The sequence below is a fragment of the Thalassophryne amazonica genome, chromosome 19 (genome assembly GCF_902500255.1).
Source record: "Thalassophryne amazonica chromosome 19, fThaAma1.1, whole genome shotgun sequence".
In the NCBI taxonomy this organism is placed as follows: Eukaryota; Metazoa; Chordata; class Actinopteri; order Batrachoidiformes; family Batrachoididae; genus Thalassophryne; species Thalassophryne amazonica.
The window spans coordinates 66,436,410-66,454,325 of record NC_047121.1 but is presented as its reverse complement, the minus strand read 5'-3'; the positions used below and the strand labels follow the sequence as shown (position 1 = coordinate 66,454,325).

General features: G+C 39.6%; 1 protein-coding gene and 1 long non-coding RNA gene across 2 annotated transcripts in view; both read right to left on the bottom strand.

The window, feature by feature from the left end:
• Positions 1-210: 210 nt before the first annotated feature.
• On the bottom strand, positions 211-2,013 carry LOC117532349. The gene is made up of 2 exons (XR_004566845.1): positions 1,463-2,013; positions 211-1,302 (listed from the first exon to the last, which is right to left on the bottom strand). It is a non-coding gene; the product is annotated as an uncharacterized LOC117532349 (long non-coding RNA).
• Positions 2,014-2,021: 8 nt separating this feature from the next.
• LOC117531946 overlaps positions 2,022-17,916 on the bottom strand; it is a 46,729-nt gene continuing 30,834 nt past the window's right edge. Inside the window, exons 6-10 of the mRNA XM_034195134.1 lie at positions 15,265-15,295; positions 15,044-15,152; positions 9,100-9,263; positions 8,885-9,011; positions 2,022-2,686 (exon numbers count right to left, since the gene is read on the bottom strand). Of these exons, the coding sequence (XP_034051025.1) occupies positions 2,481-2,686; positions 8,885-9,011; positions 9,100-9,263; positions 15,044-15,152; positions 15,265-15,295 (637 nt within the window). The 3' untranslated portion in view covers positions 2,022-2,480. The remainder of the gene's footprint in view (positions 2,687-8,884; positions 9,012-9,099; positions 9,264-15,043; positions 15,153-15,264; positions 15,296-17,916) is intronic.

Below are 17,916 nucleotides of genomic sequence, written 5' to 3'. Positions count from 1 at the left end.
CTATTATATGCAGTGACAAATAGTAGTTTATAAAAAAAGTTGTCACTAAGAATGTTCATGTATTGGGCAGGCAGTCTAAAATAATTTTAGGAACCAATATGATACTTTCTCGCTCCTACATTGTCTTATGAGGATTAGAAAAAATATCGTGCATGCATCTCTCTGCTTATATTATCAGATATTACAGGCAAAAACAAGTCCTCTGTTGAGTTGGCTTTGATGACACTTTTATTCAGAACATTTTAAATTAAAAACAACGAAGAAAAGTCTCCATAAAAGGCACTTCTTTCAAAGTGACCCCAGCTGTGAAATGCAGTTAGTAAGCATGATGTGTTCACTGGGTAATGTTTTATTGCTAATTACAATTTTGTTTGACAGTACAGAGTGTATTTCTTCTTGACAGGCAATTTGTTTTGCCTCATGGCTCTGACATGCAACGGCGAAATTGACAAAATTCCACCACATTCCTTGGAGTTCCCTGAAACCTGCTAGAGGATATAAAGATGATTTGACTTGTGATGTGTGTTATTGCTCGTAATGAGAAATTAAGGAATGTACGTGTCTGTGCCCTTTGATTCCTAATCTACACATACAGTGGTTTGGATGTCTGGCATTTATTTGCTTCATTTCGATAAAGGGACTCGTGTGGACGTCAAACGGTATTGTTCTGTTTCTCCATTTGGCCGCGTGGAAACAGGACGAGTTTCATCTGGTTCCACACGCCAAGATTAAAACCTGAATATATAGGCTATTTTTAAATAGAAAAAGAAGTAACAAAAAAATTTAAAAAACAGGATGGTTACGTGAATGCAGATAAACAGCATAGAAGAATAAATAACATTTAGGATAAAGGATACTTTGTTGGATTCAAGCGGTTATAAAGTATAAGCATTCACTGACTATATTCATAATGTGCAACTTTTCTGTGAAGCTAAAGTTAGTCAATGAGAACCTTGTAGCAATGTGGATTCAGCCCTGTTTTTCCATCTCTTTAAGTCATCAAAAAGATTTCACATTTGCACGTCTATCCTACACTTGAATGTGCAATGAGCCAATCACAGCCATTTACATTCATTCAGTTATGTGCAATTACAAAGCTGAATGTTGGGATGGTCCTTAAAGCTACAGCGTGTAGGATTTAGTGCCTTCTAGTGGTGAGGTTACAGGTTGCATTATAGCTTCTTTTGCGATAATATGTATGATCCTCCATTTCACAAAAATGAGGGTTCTCAAAATCCAGCCTCGTTCGCATCGTGACACCTGGGTAAGGGGTTGCATATTGGGGTGAAATAGAGTGGGGACCTTTTGTTTTGATTATATCTCCACACTGGCCTGGGAATGCCTTGGGATCCCCCAGTCAGAGGTGGTCAATGTGGCATGGGAAAGGGAAGTCGGGTCCCCTGCTGGAGCTGTTGCCCCTGCGACCCAAACCTGGAAAAGCGGTTGAAGATGAGTGATTGACCTTTTGTAGCCTGTGGCCACTGCAGTAGCCATGAAGGCCCAACTTGAGCCCCGAACAAGAGATGACTAAAGAGGCTCTGGTGAAACAAGAAGGCCTCAACAGTGGATCGCGCAGAGGAGATGATGGCTGTGAAGAACGATGAAGGATGCAGCAGGTCCACAGACGCTGATCATCTGGGTTTCCCAGCCATCAAACCAGCCGAAGGATCTGTCACGTTTGTGGGCGTGCAACAAAATTCCCATGTCCAGTTGTCTCTGGATTGACCCTGTATGTAGAATTCATCCATCTCATCCAGGAAGCAACCAAGAGGACAATCTACCTGACCACCAAGGGATTGCCACGACGACCAGCAACCAGGAGACGATGTACAGGTGAGTAACTACCGTGTCCTCTTCTTTTCTCTTCAGTCTTTCAGCTGTGCTGCAATATGCAAAAGATGGCATAAGTATGTACTTTTTGGGCTACTTTCTCAACATGGTGGTGCAACATGGTGCCCAACGTCAGGCGGCCTGTTCCCATGTAGATATGAAGGTCTCATTCTAAGCTCATGAAAACAGTTTTTTTTTTTTTTTTTTTTTTTTGCAGGTAGTTAATTGTACACTGATGAACAAATGGTTATGAAGGTTATATTCCATTCTGCTAACGCCCTGGAATCCTGCACACTGTAGCTTTAATATAGTATATTATACATCAAAACATACGTACATGTATAATGTTTGAAATAGAATTTAACAAAAAAAATATTCACATTCTGTGGCAACATTCATTCATGTACAACAAAGTGCTGCATAGACTGAAAGTAAATGTGAAGAAGTGACAAAATTGCACGTGTAACTTAACTGACAGGCCTGCCAACACACATACACACAGACATGGATGTTGTATATTTCTGGGATTAGATACTTTCCCCCTTTTTCACTGTGAAAGTGAATCAACACCAAGCAGTGTGTAGAGATTTTGCCAAAGGACTGAGGCGATTGTGGGAAGGCTCCATGGCGCCACCTGTGGTTGGTCTGAGTCATTGCATGGTCAGCCATATCCAGCAGCCCCAAAGAATCTGCTTCATGTGCAGTAGGTAGACAGCCAAAGCAGCCTCCAGCTCCTCGCACACGCGCTGTGGGCGCCGGCGATCTGTGCAGTACATGGCCACGCCCAGTAATGACATCAGCAGGAACAGGAAAGTGAAGAGAGCGAAGTGGGGGCGGGATGGTGTTGCATCATAGGCTACACAGCCAGAGGGGGGAAAAACACACACAAGACTGGTTTTACAGTTTTGCTTTGTAAATGAGCATCTTGATGTTTCACATTTGAATTGCCGCAGAGCGTTCTTTCCTTGACGCACTGAAAAGATGCACTGAGGCTGCGTGAGACACACTGCGATCTGTGTCATGAAGCACTGTTAGAACGAAGGCGACAGTGAGACGCCCACATGGCAGGCGACAAAGTGCAAAGAACTCAGAAGTGACAGCCGATCACTCGGTTCTCGGGTTACAAAAAGTGCGCTGCTTTTGATGCCCACACACACCAATGTGGACAGATGTAGCATCTAAAGAGTCACAACGGCGAATGTCTGCGAATCTGACAGAATAGAGGGCAGCTGGTCAGCAGGAGCCAAACCTCTCAGCTGGAATTTTATTGGAGCCTAGAAATGAGTGGTGTTAACATACCCCATGCATGTGATATGTAGGTATAGTACGTAGTCACTCGGGGGGAGGAGGAGTAACAGGAAGACAGAGGACGGGAAAGAGAGGAACAGTACTATCCGGTAAACCAGTAACGAGCAGTATTTCTGGTATTTATATTTGTGTACTTATATTTAAAGGCTCATTAAAAGCCTGCTAATGAGTTTTCATTGGATTCAGGTGTGTTGGAACAGGGAGACAACTAAGAGTGTCAGGAAGGTAGATCTTGAGGAACGAACTTGGGCACCCCCGATTTAAGGAGTACAGTGAACATTCAACATAGATTCATTCATCTTACCATTTCAAGTGAGAAAGCTCAATATTATGATTGCTGATATAGCTTCAAATCAATAGCTAGAGATGGTAAGTTAGCTTCAGCTATTAGGATCATTGACTTAAATTAATATTGTGGGTTTACTCAGCTTTTAATACCCACTTTAAGAACCTGTTCACTTTTTTTTATCAACCTGATTTATTAAAACATTGTTAGCAATTCAACCACTGACTGCTGTAGTTAGTTTATGCGAAATGTTCAGTTTTCCACAGAAGAAGAAACTTTATTTATATAGCACCTTTCACAGATAAAAATCACAAAGTGCTTCACAAAAGGTAAAACAAAATACACAACCATGTTAAAAACAAATTTGTTGAGGAATGAAAGAACAAGAATAAGAGAATCAACTCAAACCATTTTAAAGAAACCTTCAAATTGCATAGGGTAGTTAATAACATATCTGTGCTTCTATTACTAGAAGCAACAAGTTCATTGTTGTGTCCCACAACAGCCTATACTCAAGGTTCTTGAAGTGGAGCAATATCCCCACCTGGTGGATATTTAACATTAATGCAGATATTATTATTGTAACTTACTACATGGCCGTATTACTAAGTTGATATTAGGAGTATTTACACATGGATAGTAGGTGTAGTGTGAATGTAAATACAAAATCCATACGAGACATCAGCAGTAAACAAAGTAAGTAGAGCTGACATCTAAGACAGATACACAACTGACATAATCCTGTATATTAAGCGAAAAACTATACCTAGCTGGCCATATTTCTTTAAATGTTGTTGTATTGCTAATGTAGACGATTACAAAATAGGATGATAATGTTTTTTGTTGCTATTTTGAATAGAGGATGGCTTTTTGTTACTTTCAGGATGGATGTCCTTTTCATTCTTAATAATTCCTTTCAAAAATAATTAGCAAACAATGCAAAGTAGAGCCCTCAGAGGCTTGATGGACAATATTTTAATGCAGTATGCTAATTTTACAAATTTGAAGCTGGACATTTTACAGTAACCCAAACCTTAACTGTCATATTAACCCGAAGCATAACATTTGAGAATAGGTGTTGGCAGGTGCAGTAATAAGCACTGACTAACAGTTAATAGTTAACTAATGTGTTTAGTAATCATTTATGAAGGGTGTCACACAGTAATTAGCATTAGCTAACAGTAAATTAAGAGTTAACTGATCTTAGTTATAATTCATTCATAATTAATAATCTAGAAAGTAATACCTTAATTAACATGAAGACCATGAAAATACATAAATGATCAGTACTGTGTGATTTTTGTAATGTTGCTGTAATAATGTAAAGAGATACCAAGTTGAATATGCTGTGTAAAAAGGGTAGCAAAATAAGCTATAACTTCAGCCTACACCTTTTCAGTCAACATGTTTGTTATTGTTATTATTGTTTAATTTCTTTCTTTTTTGGTATTCATTATAATACACTCAACAAAAATAAAACGCAACATTTTTGGTTTTGCTCCCATTTTGTATGAGATGCACTCAAAGATCTAAAACTTTTTCCACATACACAATATCACCATTTCCCTCAAATATTGTTCACAAACCAGTCTAAATCTGTGATAGTGAGCACTTCTCCTTTGCTGAGATATCCATCCCACCTCACAGGTGTGCCATATCAAGATGCTGATTAGACACCATGATTAGTGCACAGGTGTGCCTTAGACTGCCCACAATAAAAGGCCACTCTGAAAGGTGCAGTTTTATCACACAGCACAATGCCACAGATGTCGCAAGATTTGAGGGAGCGTGCAATTGGCATGCTGACAGCAGGAATGTCAACCAGAGCTGTTGCTCGTGTATTGAACGTTCATTTCTCTACCATAAGCCGTCTCCAAAGGTGTTTCAGAGAATTTGGCAGTACATCCAACCAGCCTCACAACCGCAGACCACGTGTAACCACACCAGCCCAGGACCTCCACATCCAGCATGTTCACCTCCAAGATCGTCTGAGACCAGCCACTCGGACAGCTGCTGAAACAATCGGTTTGCATAACCAAAGAATTTCTGCACAAACTGTCAGAAACCGTCTCAGGAAAGCTCATCTGCATGCTCGTCGTCCTCATCGGGGACTCGACCTGACTCCAGTTCGTCGTCGTAACCGACTTGAGTGGGCAAATGCTCACATTCGCTGGCGTTTGGCATGTTGGATAGGTGTTCTCTTCACGGATGAATCCCAGTTCACACTGTTCAGGGCAGATGGCAGACAGCGTGTGTGGCGTCGTGTGGGTGAGCGGTTTTCTGATGTCAATGTTGTGGATTGAGTGGCCCATGGTGGCGGTGGGGTTATGGTATGGGCAGGCGTCTGTTATGGATGAAGAACAGAGGTGCATTTTATTGATGGCATTTTGAATGCACAGAGATACTGTGACGAGATCCTGAGGCCCATTGTTGTGTCATACATCCAAGAACATCACCTCATGCTGCAGCAGGATAATGCACGGCCCCATGTTGCAAGGATCTGTACACAATTCTTGGAAGCTGAAAATGTCCCAGTTCTTGCATGGCCGGCATACTCACCGGACATGTCACCCATTAAGCATGTTTGGGATGCTCTGGACCGGCGTATACGACAGCGTGTACCAGTTCCTGCCAATATTCAGCAACTTCGCACAGCCATTGAAGAGGAGTGGACCAACATTCCACAGGCCACAATTGACAACCTGATCAACTCTATGCGAAGATGTGTTGCACTGCATGAGGCAGATGGTGGTCACACCAGATACTGACTGGTATCCCCCCCAATAAAACAAAACTGCACCTTTCAGAGTGGCCTTTTATTGTGGACAGTCTAAGGCACACCTGTGCACTAATCATGGTGTCTAATCAGCATCTTGGTATGGCACACCTGTGAGGTGGGATGGATTGTCTCAGCAAAGGAGAAGTGCTCACTATCACAGATTTAGACTGGTTTGTGAACAATATTTGAGGGAAATGGTGATATTGTGTATGTGGAAAAAGTTTTAGATCTTTGAGTTCATCTCATACAAAATGGGAGCAAAACCAAAAGTGTTGCGTTTATATTTTTGTTGAGTGTATAATTGCCTATTGTATTTTATGTTGTATATTATATGGTAAATAGTGAGCAAGACTGAACCAAAAGTCTGAAACTGAAAACATGGATAAATGATTTCCAGAGACATTTAACTCATACGTTGCTTTTAGTCAATGCTTATTGTTGCATTAGGTAATGTTAATTAATGCAGCCTATTTTGTAAAGGATTCCTAACATGCCTCCAGCCTTTAAGGTGTCCTGTTTATTCCTTTTTTTCTGCTAAAGGCTAAACATACACCAAAGTTAACAATATGATGTATAAACGGGGACAGTACAGATTTCGAGGTTGATTCTGTGCTCTTAAAAAAAGTTATATTTACTTCATCTAAGTGGGTACAGTATGTATGCAAGGAAGATAGTGGCCAATCTGTTGTGTGGGCCGCCAGAAGAGGAGGTACTGCTGGCCCACCACCAGAGGGCGCCCTGCCTGAAGTGCGGGCTTCAGGCACGAGAGGGCGCTGCCGCCACGGACACAGCTGAGGTTGACAGCTGTCACTCATCAACTCATGACAGCTGTCACCCATCTCCACTTCATCAATCCACTCCATAAAAGCCGGACGTCATCTCCACCTCGCTGCCGAGATATCATCTACCTGTGAAGGTAATATTCTCTGCTGTGTCTGAACTTAACACTGACTTATAGTCTGAACTTCTTTGCAGCCGTTTTCCTGTAAGTATTGCCTTATCTGTGGGATTGGCGTTTGGTGTGAACAGCGACGGCTTAGCTTCACACCCAAACCAGATAAGTGGTTTAACAGGAGCTGCACGAGTGTGTGATTAGAGGTGGAGGTGACTTTCCACCTTCTGACTGTTTTTGTTACTGGGTGTGCACACACCCACATCTCACTGTTTGTGCTCCTCACCAGCAGTACCAGATCCGACAGTCGGGGACGGTGATCACCTGGGAATTCGAGACTTGGCGGCTCCAGTATTCACCAGGTTCTGTGGCGGTGGAAATCGTGTGGTTCCGGCTGTTCTCAGGACAGACGTCTTCTATCCTCGAGCCTGCCCACACGTCACCTTTGTGTATTGACTGCTATCAGATTCTGTGATTGTCTGTATAATCGTTGTGCACATTCACAACATTAAATTGTTACCTTTTGGCTCATCTATTGACCGTTCATTTGCGTCCCCAACACAGTCCCTCTCACCCAGGACACAAACGTTTTGTTACCCTCCCCTCTGGCAGATAGCTGAGGTCCATCAGGACTAAAACCTCAAGACACAAAAACAGCGTCTTTCCATCCACAGGTAGACTTAAAAATAATGCCAGAGACCCCCCATTTACCCTGCCCCCACCACTCCCACAAAGTACAGATTGATCATCCCTGCATGCTGCACAGCCCCATTCCACTATGTTATATACATTATTTATTTGCTCTTACAGAAGTATTTTGCTTTTTCTTTTATTTGTTGTTTATGCACCAATTACTTCTTACAGAAGTACTGTTTTCCTTTTCTTTTTATTGTTTATGTGTCAATGACTTCTTACAGAACTATTTTTTCCTTTTAATTGTTGTTTATGTACCAATTACTTCTTACAGAAGTATTTTTTCTTTATTTATTGTTGTTTATGTGCCAAATAGTTCTTACAGAAATATTTTTTTCCTTTTCTTTTTATTGTTGTTTAACCGCCAAATACTTCTTACAGAACTATTTTTTTTTACTTTATTGTTGTTTATGCACCAAATATGTCTTACAAAACTATTTTTTCCTTTTCTTTTTTATTGTTGTTTACATCAGATCAAATTCCTTGTATGTGAGAACTTACTTGGCAATAAATTTGATTCTGATTCTAACCACTAACTACAATACAAACTGGAACAATTTGATACAGTTTATTTTTCCAGTTTCAACAACCACATTTTGTAGAACCTCTTGATGTAATTAGATTCGGTAAATATAACATTTCATTTTTACAGAGCATTTGCAGTGTCTAAAGTTTACGTTGAAGCAGTTCTTCCATACTTGGGCAGCACAGTGGATTAGTTGTTAGCACTGTTGCCTCACATCAAGAAGGTCATGGGTTCGATTCCCACCTGTGGCCTTTCTGTGTGGAGTTTGCATGTTCTCCTGTGTTTGCTTGAGTTTCCTCCGGGTGCTCCGGTTTCCTTCCACATTTAAAAACATGCAGGTTAGGTGAATTGGAAACTTTATAATTGTCCAGGTCTCCCTTGCAAAAGAGGTCTTGATCTCAATGGGACTAACCTGGTTAAATAAAGGTTAAATAAAAAAATAAACTTGTGTCTACACTGTAAAATCCTGAAGCACCAGAGGGCAGCAGGCTCAGTGTTCCTCTGTCATGTGGCTGTTGTGTAACTGACACACTCTGAGAGTGTGTGGTCAGTACAAACATGTTTGCTCACCGTGTACTGTTTTCTCTGGCTCTCGGAAGCGGACCCTCCGCTCGCCTTTCCGCCTGTGGACGGTTTCTGTCTCAGACCCGTAGTTTGGCCTTTTTAGGATGGAGGTAGGGATTTTGCTGTTAATCACCTGTCGGGATGTTAAAAAATACAAGATGATGAAAGCAAATTGAACCTTTATAACACTCTAAAGGTTGCTGCAGTGCTAGTCTCTCTACCTTAGACGTCGCTGTGTCCTCCTGTCCGTGATGGCTGTCCTTTCTGTGGTGGACCTCTGAGTATTTCTCCCGGTCGGAATGAGGAAGACAGTTAAGCGAGTCTCTGAGGGACTCGGCAGCAGCAAACTGCTTGGACAGCGCAGACACACACTGACCCAGGGAATCTAACAAGATAACCATGACTGAACATGAGCAGCGATCACACCGGAGCTCGCAACCTGCTCGGAGACTCTATACAAAGTCACACATGCAAATCTGTGGGAGAGACGTCACCAGCTGTTAACTGTGTCATTGTCGCTGTGCTCACATTGCAGACCCAATAACTGTGCCTATAACCATTTTATGCCACTCCACCGTGAACCAGTATAACTGGTCATGCAACAGACAAAAAGTGCACGATGCACAGTTTGTCCAATCCCAGCCATAGAATCCCAGAACAGGCTGTAACCTGACTAGATACGATCAGAATCAGAATTTATATTCATAAATTAAAATTTCCATTCATATTACATGCATTTTACACAAATTGTTGTAATTTATTTATGCTTATTTGACATTTATTTATACAATGGAAATAGTGGTTATCCTTGGCAATAGATTTATGTATACTTTATATGTAACTGTACACAGTAAAATCACCAGTGTAGTTTTACACTGGTGTATTTTACCGTGTACCTGTTAAAATTCAATTCAAGTTATTATACAAATGAAGGGTTTTTAACTTCTACTCCTCCTGAGCTTCTACAGCAGCTCAACGGATAAGAAATTAATTTATCCCGCCAGATTAATCTCCGCTGTATCTGCGTAAAAATTTTTTCTCTGAGGCCTTCAAAATTTCAAGTGAATCCCTCTGCTGTCAAAACTTATTGCGAAGACGTGGATTGTCAACCATTCAGATCTCATGGTTGCTGTGCACAGACATGATTGATTATAATAATATTGACATGAGATGTCAATATTTAATGACTACTGTAGTTTTTTCTGCCCAATATTAATGCATTAATAAGAATTGTGTCATCAGCATATGACAAATCTTTGAGATGCCATAATGTTAGTTCTAGGAAAGCCAATAAATGATAGTAAGGAAAGGGATGGTGCACTTGGAGCACACATACACTGGTGTAATAGTGGTTAGGGTTCGTGTTAGGGTTTGACTTCTGTTCCATCGCAAACAGCATGAATCCAATATATTTTGTGTGGTAAACAACATTTCATTTGGTAATATACATCTATTCCTGCATTTAAGACCTGCAAGACATTTTTAAAAAAAGTTGTAGGCAATTTAGGGCTGTAAGTCACAGGTGATAACTCATGATTTGGTATAAAAGCAGTATCCATAAAGGTAGGAGTCCTTTGAGGACCAAGATTGGTAGCGGATCTCTCGTTTGTCAACAAATGCATGAGGAAAACTATTGAAATGTTTGCAAAAAATGTCCCTCAAACAAAGATGGGAATAAATTTTTATAAATATAAATAAAATAAATATTTCTCCATCTACAGTGCATAATATTAAACAATCAATGAATCTGGAAGAAATAACAGTACATAAAGGGCAAGTCTAAGCTAAACACCTGTGATCTCCAATCCTTCAGATGGCACTGCATCAACAACCACCATTCATCAATAGCTGATATAACCACATGTGAAAGGGATTACTTTGGGGAACCTTTGTCAAGGACTACAATAGAGATAAATGGCAGTTAAAACTGTACAAAAAAGAATGTTTATCTTAACCTTGTCCAGAAGCAGTGCTGGCTTCTCTGAGCTCAGAGACATCTTGGTTGGACCATCACATCTTCAAGAAATTTTTTGGAAGAAATTAATACTGTGTGTTCTGGACTAAGACAAAAAAGGACCATACAGACTGTTATCAGCAACAAGTTCAAAAGTCCAAAAAGGTCTGTCATGGTATGGGGTTATGTCAGTGGTCTTGACAAAGGGAATTTGCCACTTCTATAGTGGCAGCATCAACTCAGTAAAGTACATAAAGTTTTGGAGCAACATACAGGTATGCTGCCTTCAAGACAAACATTTTTCAAGGGATGTTCTATAGCGCTTTTTTAATGAGACAATGCAAAACTACATTCTGAACACTTTACAAAGGCATGGCTGCAGCAGAAGCAGACGTGGGGACTGGACTGGATGGGTACACGTACTTATTAGTATTAATTATTATATTAGTTGCAGTTTGTATATCGTCCAAACCTTTCTGATTTGTGGTAGTATACTGCATTATTTGGTTCTTATACAGAGCTAACTTGTTCCAGTCTTAAGTGCTGACTCGACGGTGCAGCTGCTTGCTGCACATTACTTTTTACCCCAGAACAGTGCAGAGTTCAGGATGCAGAATGTTCTTCTCAGTGATGCAGGGCTCAAAATGTCACTGAGATATCTTCTCTTTTTGTCCTGGTACAGCATGAAACCTCACTTCTGTCCAACATGACCTCAACTGTTTATTCATTTAAATTTTTCACAAAACTCATGTTTCAAAGAGTGCTGACCCCAAAATCATAAACTGCTGCAAATTGTGAATTATCCACATTCGATTTGCACCCCCCTGCACACTCCCAGCTTTCCCTCCCACAGCACCGTCCACCATCAGAGTCGGATGATAGCGATGATGATGATGATTAATAACAACATAAATAATAACAATTATATAATGTACAGGTAATGTTATGAGTGTGATTTTTTTCTACAGCATATATTAGCTGTACATTAACAATCCATCGCCTTTTGGCTGTACATAATGATAATGTTCAGTTAAAAATCAAATGGACAGTTATATTATTAAAATACACAATAATATCAGTGGTTGAGGCATTATATTCATTAATTATATTGAGCATGTTACTCTCTAAGTTGTGTTGTTTATGAGTGAAATGTTTTCTATAAAGCGTATTTTAGCTGTCATGTAGTAACTGACATTTGCCAATAATGTTCAGTCAATAATCAGATAGACTAAATTTTTTCTATTTGACTGTAAAAAACAAAAATATTCACACCTTAGCATACTACTGAAGAATACAAAAATTAATACACGATAATGCATTTCTGCTAAACCGTATTTACGATCAATTCCGTTCAAAACCCAAGCTGGATTTTTATGGTGTTAGATTGACCTATTATAAATATTCATTGTATAAACATTTTAGTTGCTTCAAAACTTCATTGATTACTTTTAAAGATTATAAAATTCACATTAAACAAATATAATGCACATTTGAACATAAAAAACAATTACATTTTCTATAAAAAGTAATTTTATTTTGTGTGCTGCAGCTGCTGCTTTGGAATGATTTCACGTGAATTTAAGCCCATCAATACATTGTGAAATATGGATACGAACCCCATAAAAATAGTATGATTAAGAGAAAATTATAGTATTTTGTAAATGAATACCATTTTTTCATAAAAATATTTAAAAATCTATATACAATAATAACTGTAAACGCAGTGTACAGGTAATATGAATGTACAGCTATGATCAGTGATATGTGCAGTTAGTAGAACACAGGCTAAACTGTGAATGGGCATGTATAGCTCATGAAAATTAGATAGGTAGGGTTTGGCAATCAAGATTTCCTGAAGTAATTGACTCGTAAACAGTGTTGCCACAGTTACTTTAAAAAGTTACTTTTTTAGTTATTTTATACAGTTACTTCATTAGCAGCTTTATGCAGTTACTTTATTAGGAGCTGCCAACAACTTGTAACTAATAAGTAATGTAACTAGAAGGCAACTATTAATCTAACTTGGTTACTCTTAAAATTGAGTAATCAGCAGAGTAACTAATTGTTACTTTTCTGAGTACTCAATCTTAAAATAACCGAATTAGATTACTACAACCCCTGGCAATAATTATGGAATCACTGGCCTCGGAGGATGTTCATTCAGTTGTTTAATTTTGTAGAAAAAAAGCAGATCACAGACATGACACAAAACTAAAGTCATTTCAAATGGCAACTTTCTGGCTTTAAGAAACACTATAAGAAATCAGGAAAAAAAAAATTGTGGCAGTCAGTAACGGTTACTTTTTTAGACCAAGCAGAGGGAAAAAAATATGGACTCACTCAATTCTGAGGAATAAATTATGGAATCACCCTGTACATTTTCATCCCTAAAACTAACACCTGCATCAAATCAGATCTGCTCGTTAGTCTGCATCTAAAAAGGAGTGATCACACCTTGGAGAGCTGTTGCACCAAGTGGACTGACATGAATCATGGCTCCAACACGAGAGATGTCAATTGAAACAAAGGAGAGGATTATCAACTCTTAAAAGAGGGTAATCATCACGCAATGTTGCAAAAGATGTTGGTTGTTCACAGTCAGCTGTGTCTAAACTCTGGACCAAATACAAACAACATGGGAAGGTTATTAAAGGCAAACATACTGGTAGACCAAGGAAGACATCAAAGCGTCAAGACAGAAAACTTAAAGCAATATGTCTCAAAATTGAAAATGCACAACAAAACAAATGAGGAACGAATGGGAGGAAACTGGAGTCAACGTATGTGACCGAACTGTAAGAAACCGCCTAAAGGAAATGGGGATTTACATACAGAAAAGCTAAACGAAAGCCATCATTAACACCTAAACAGAAAATAACAAGGTTACAATGGGCTAAGGAAAAGCAATCGTGGACTGTGGATGACTGGATGAAAGTCATATTCAGTGATGAATCTCGAATCTGCATTGGGCAAGGTGATGATGCTGGAACTTTTGTTTGGTGCCGTTCCAATGAGATTTATAAAGATGACTGCCTGAAGAGACATGTAAATTTCCACAGTCATTGATGATATGGGGCTGCATGTCAGGTAAAGGCACTGGGGAGATGGCTGTCATTACATCATCAATAAATGCACAAGTTTACGTTGATATTTTGGACACTTTTCTTATCCCATCAATTGAAAGGATGTTTGGGGATGATGAAATCATTTTTCAAGATGATAATGCATCTTGCCATAGAGCAAAAACTGTGAAAATATTCCTTGCAAAAAGACACATAGGGTCAATGTCATGGCCTGCAAATAGTCCGGATCTTAATCCAATTGAAAATCTTTGGTGGAAGTTGAAGAAAATGGTCCATGACAAGGCTCCAACCTGCAAAGCTGATCTGGCAACAGCAATCAGAGAAAGTTGGAGCCAGATTGATGAAGAGTACTGTTTGTCACTCATTAAGTCCATGCCTCAGAGACTGCAAGCTGTTATAAAAGCCAGAGGTGGTGCAACAAAATACTAGTGATGTGTTGGAGTGTTCTTTTGTTTTTCATGATTCAATAATTTTTTCCTCAGAATTGAGTGATTCCATATTTTTTTCCCTCTGCTTGGTCTAAAAAAGTAACCGTTACTGACTGCCACAATTTTTTTTTCCTGATTTCTTATACTGTTTCTTGCAGTTGCTTTATTAGTTACATTCAGCAGCTGCCAACAAGTTGTCTGCAGCTGCTAATGAAGTAACTGCATAAAGTAACTGTAAAAAGTAACTAATAAAGTAACTTTGAAAAGTTACTGTGACAACACTGCCCGTAAACTACTTAACCTGAAAGAAAATATATAACATGAATGATATTCACGTTTTGCGATATCGGTGTTTGCATTTTGTGCGATATTTTCTTCAGGGTTTGCAGCAAAATTATTAATCGTTCATGGATATTCACGGTTTGCGTAAATTTTTGTTAACGGTTTGCAGATAATTCACGATTTGCAGCAGATTCATGTTATGGGGTCAACAAAGGGTAACTGAAAAAGCATTGCTGTGTGAAGCAGAGGCAGCAACCCGTTCTTAAGAATAAAATGACTAATATTTTCCTGTCTGTTGAGATGGCACAGTTTGAAATCTGCTGATTCAGACATCAGGGATATTATACCGCTGAGAGTCGTGTCCTCTGCAGCCGTGCTGATACAGACCCTCCTATAGGAAGGTCAGGAGAGTGTTTACCTGAGTATTCAGTTTTGCCGATCTCAGCGTAGACGGTGGCCATGAGCTCCAGACTTCTGACTGTGATCGGGTGATCATTACCGAAGGTCCTCTGGTGGATTTTGGCAGCCTGGGTGACATGACAGCAGTTACAGTGAGGGTGAAAACCAGCTCAGAAGCATCATAACATTTAATTTTGTTCCAAAATCTACCAAGAAGGGGAAAGAGTGAATGAAACTTACCTGGCCACTGTATTCCAGAGCAAGATGAGGTCTGGAAGAAAAGGGAAATGAGACCGTTAAGCAGACAAACATTTCTTTTTGTCCTCTTTATGATACAAAATATCCTGCCAGCTCAACACAAAAACAGTCAAACAGATTCATATAAACGACACAGCTCAGGTACTGACCCGACTAAACCAGGCCAGTGAAAATAACGCACAATGCACCGCGTCTGTCTGTGATTCTGGAGCTGTTACGCCGTGTTTCAGGTCGCATCATTTTAATTATGTGTTAAATTTTTTGCAAGACAAAAGTGTTCATATGCTCCAACACTTCAGAAACCATGGTAACGACCAAAAAAACAAGCACAATTTACTCACCCACAACTCAGATCTCAGCCAAAACTAATTAACAAACAAAAAACTGCTAGTTTTGACCTCTGACTCCAATTAAATCATTTTATTGGGGTCAGAGGTCAAACCTACTGAAGCTAGAGAGCAAAACGTTATCAATCAATCAATCAATCAATCAATTTTTTTTATATAGCGCCAAATCACAACAAACAGTTGCCCCAAGGCGCTTTATATTGTAAGGCAAGGCCATACAATAATTATGTAAAACCCCAACGGTCAAAACGACCCCCTGTGAGCAAGCACTTGGCTACAGTGGGAAGGAAAAACTCCCTTTTAACAGGAAGAAACCTCCAGCAGAACCAGGCTCAGGGAGGGGCAGTCTTCTGCTGGGACTGGTTGGGGCTGAGGGAGAGAACCAGTAAAAGTCATGCTGTGGAGGGGAGCAGAGATCGATCACTAATGATTAAATGCAGAGTGGTGCATACAGAGCAAAAAGAGAAAGAAACAGTGCATCATGGGAACCCCCCAGCAGTCTACGTCTATAGCAGCATAACTAAGGGATGGTTCAGGGTCACCTGATCCAGCCCTAACTATAAGCTTTAGCAAAAAGGAAAGTTTTAAGCCTAATCTTAAAGTAGAGAGGGTGTCTGTCTCCCTGATCTGAATTGGGAGCTGGTTCCACAGGAGAGGAGCCTGAAAGCTGAAGGCTCTGCCTCCCATTCTACTCTTACAAACCCTAGGAACTACAAGTAAACCTGCAGTCTGAGAGCGAAGCGCTCTATTGGGGTGATATGGTACTACGAGGTCCCTAAGATAAGATGGGACCTGATTATTCAAAACCTTATAAGTAAGAAGAAGAATTTTAAATTCTATTCTAGAATTAACAGGAAGCCAATGAAGAGAGGCCAATATGGGTGAGATATGCTCTCTCCTTCTAGTCCCCGTCAGTACTCTAGCTGCAGCATTTTGATTAACTGAAGGCTTTTTAGGGAACTTTTAGGACAACCTGATAATAATGAATTACAATAGTCCAGCCTAGAGGAAAATAAATGCATGAATTAGTTTTTCAGCATCACTCTGAGACAAGACCTTTCTGATTTTAGAGATATTGCGTAAATGCAAAAAAGCAAGTCCTACATATTTGTTTAATATGCGCTTTGAATGACATATCCTGATCAAAAATGACTCCAAGATTTCTCACAGTATTACTAGAGGTCAGGGTAATGCCATCCAGAGTAAGGATCTGGTTAGACACCATGTTTCTAAGATTTGTGGCGCCAAGTACAATAACTTCAGTTTTATCTGAGTTTAAAAGCAGGAAATTAGAGGTCATCCATGTCTTTATGTCCTGTAAGGACAATCCTGCAGTTTAGCTAATTGGTGTGTGTCCTCTGGCTTCATGGATAGATAAAGCTGGGTATCATCTGCGGTAACAATGAAAATTTAAGCAATACCGTCTAATAATACTGCCTAAGGGAAGCATGTATAAAGTGAATAAAATTGGTCCTAGCACAGAACCTTGTGGAACTCCATAATTAACTTTAGTCTGTGAAGAAGATTCCCCATTTACATGAACAAATTGTAATCTCTTAGACAAATATGATTCAAACCACCGCAGCGCAGTGCCTTTAATACCTATGGCATGCTCTAATCTCTGTAATAAAATTTTATGGTCAACAGTATCAAAAGCAGCACTGAGGGTCTAACAGAACAAGCACAGAGATGAGTCCACTGTCCGAGGCCATAAGAAGATCATTTGTAACCTTCACTAATGCTGTTTCTGTACTATGATGAATTCTAAACCTGACTGAAACTCTTCAAATAGACCATTCCTCTGCAGATGATCAGTTAGCTGTTTTACAACTACCCTTTCAAGAATTTCTGAGAGAAAAGGAAGGTTGGAGATTGGCCTATAATTAGCTAAGATAGCTGGGTCAAGTGATGGCTTTTTAAGTAATGGTTTAATTACTGCCACCTTAACAGCCTGTGGTACATAGCCAACTAACAAAGATAGATTGATCATATTTAAGATCGAAGCATTAAATAATGGTAGGGCTTCCTTGAGCAGCCTGGTAGGAATGGGGTCTAATAAACATGTTGATGGTTTGGATGAAGTAACTAATGAAAATAACTCAGACAGAACAATCGGAGAGAAAGAGGTCTAACCAAATACCCGGCATCACTGAAAGCAGCCAAAGATAACGATACGTCTTTGGGATGGTTATGAGTAATTTTTTCTCTAATAGTTAAAATTTGTTAGCAAAGAAAGTCATGAAGTCATTACTAGTAAGTTAATGGAATACTCAGCTCAATAGAGCTC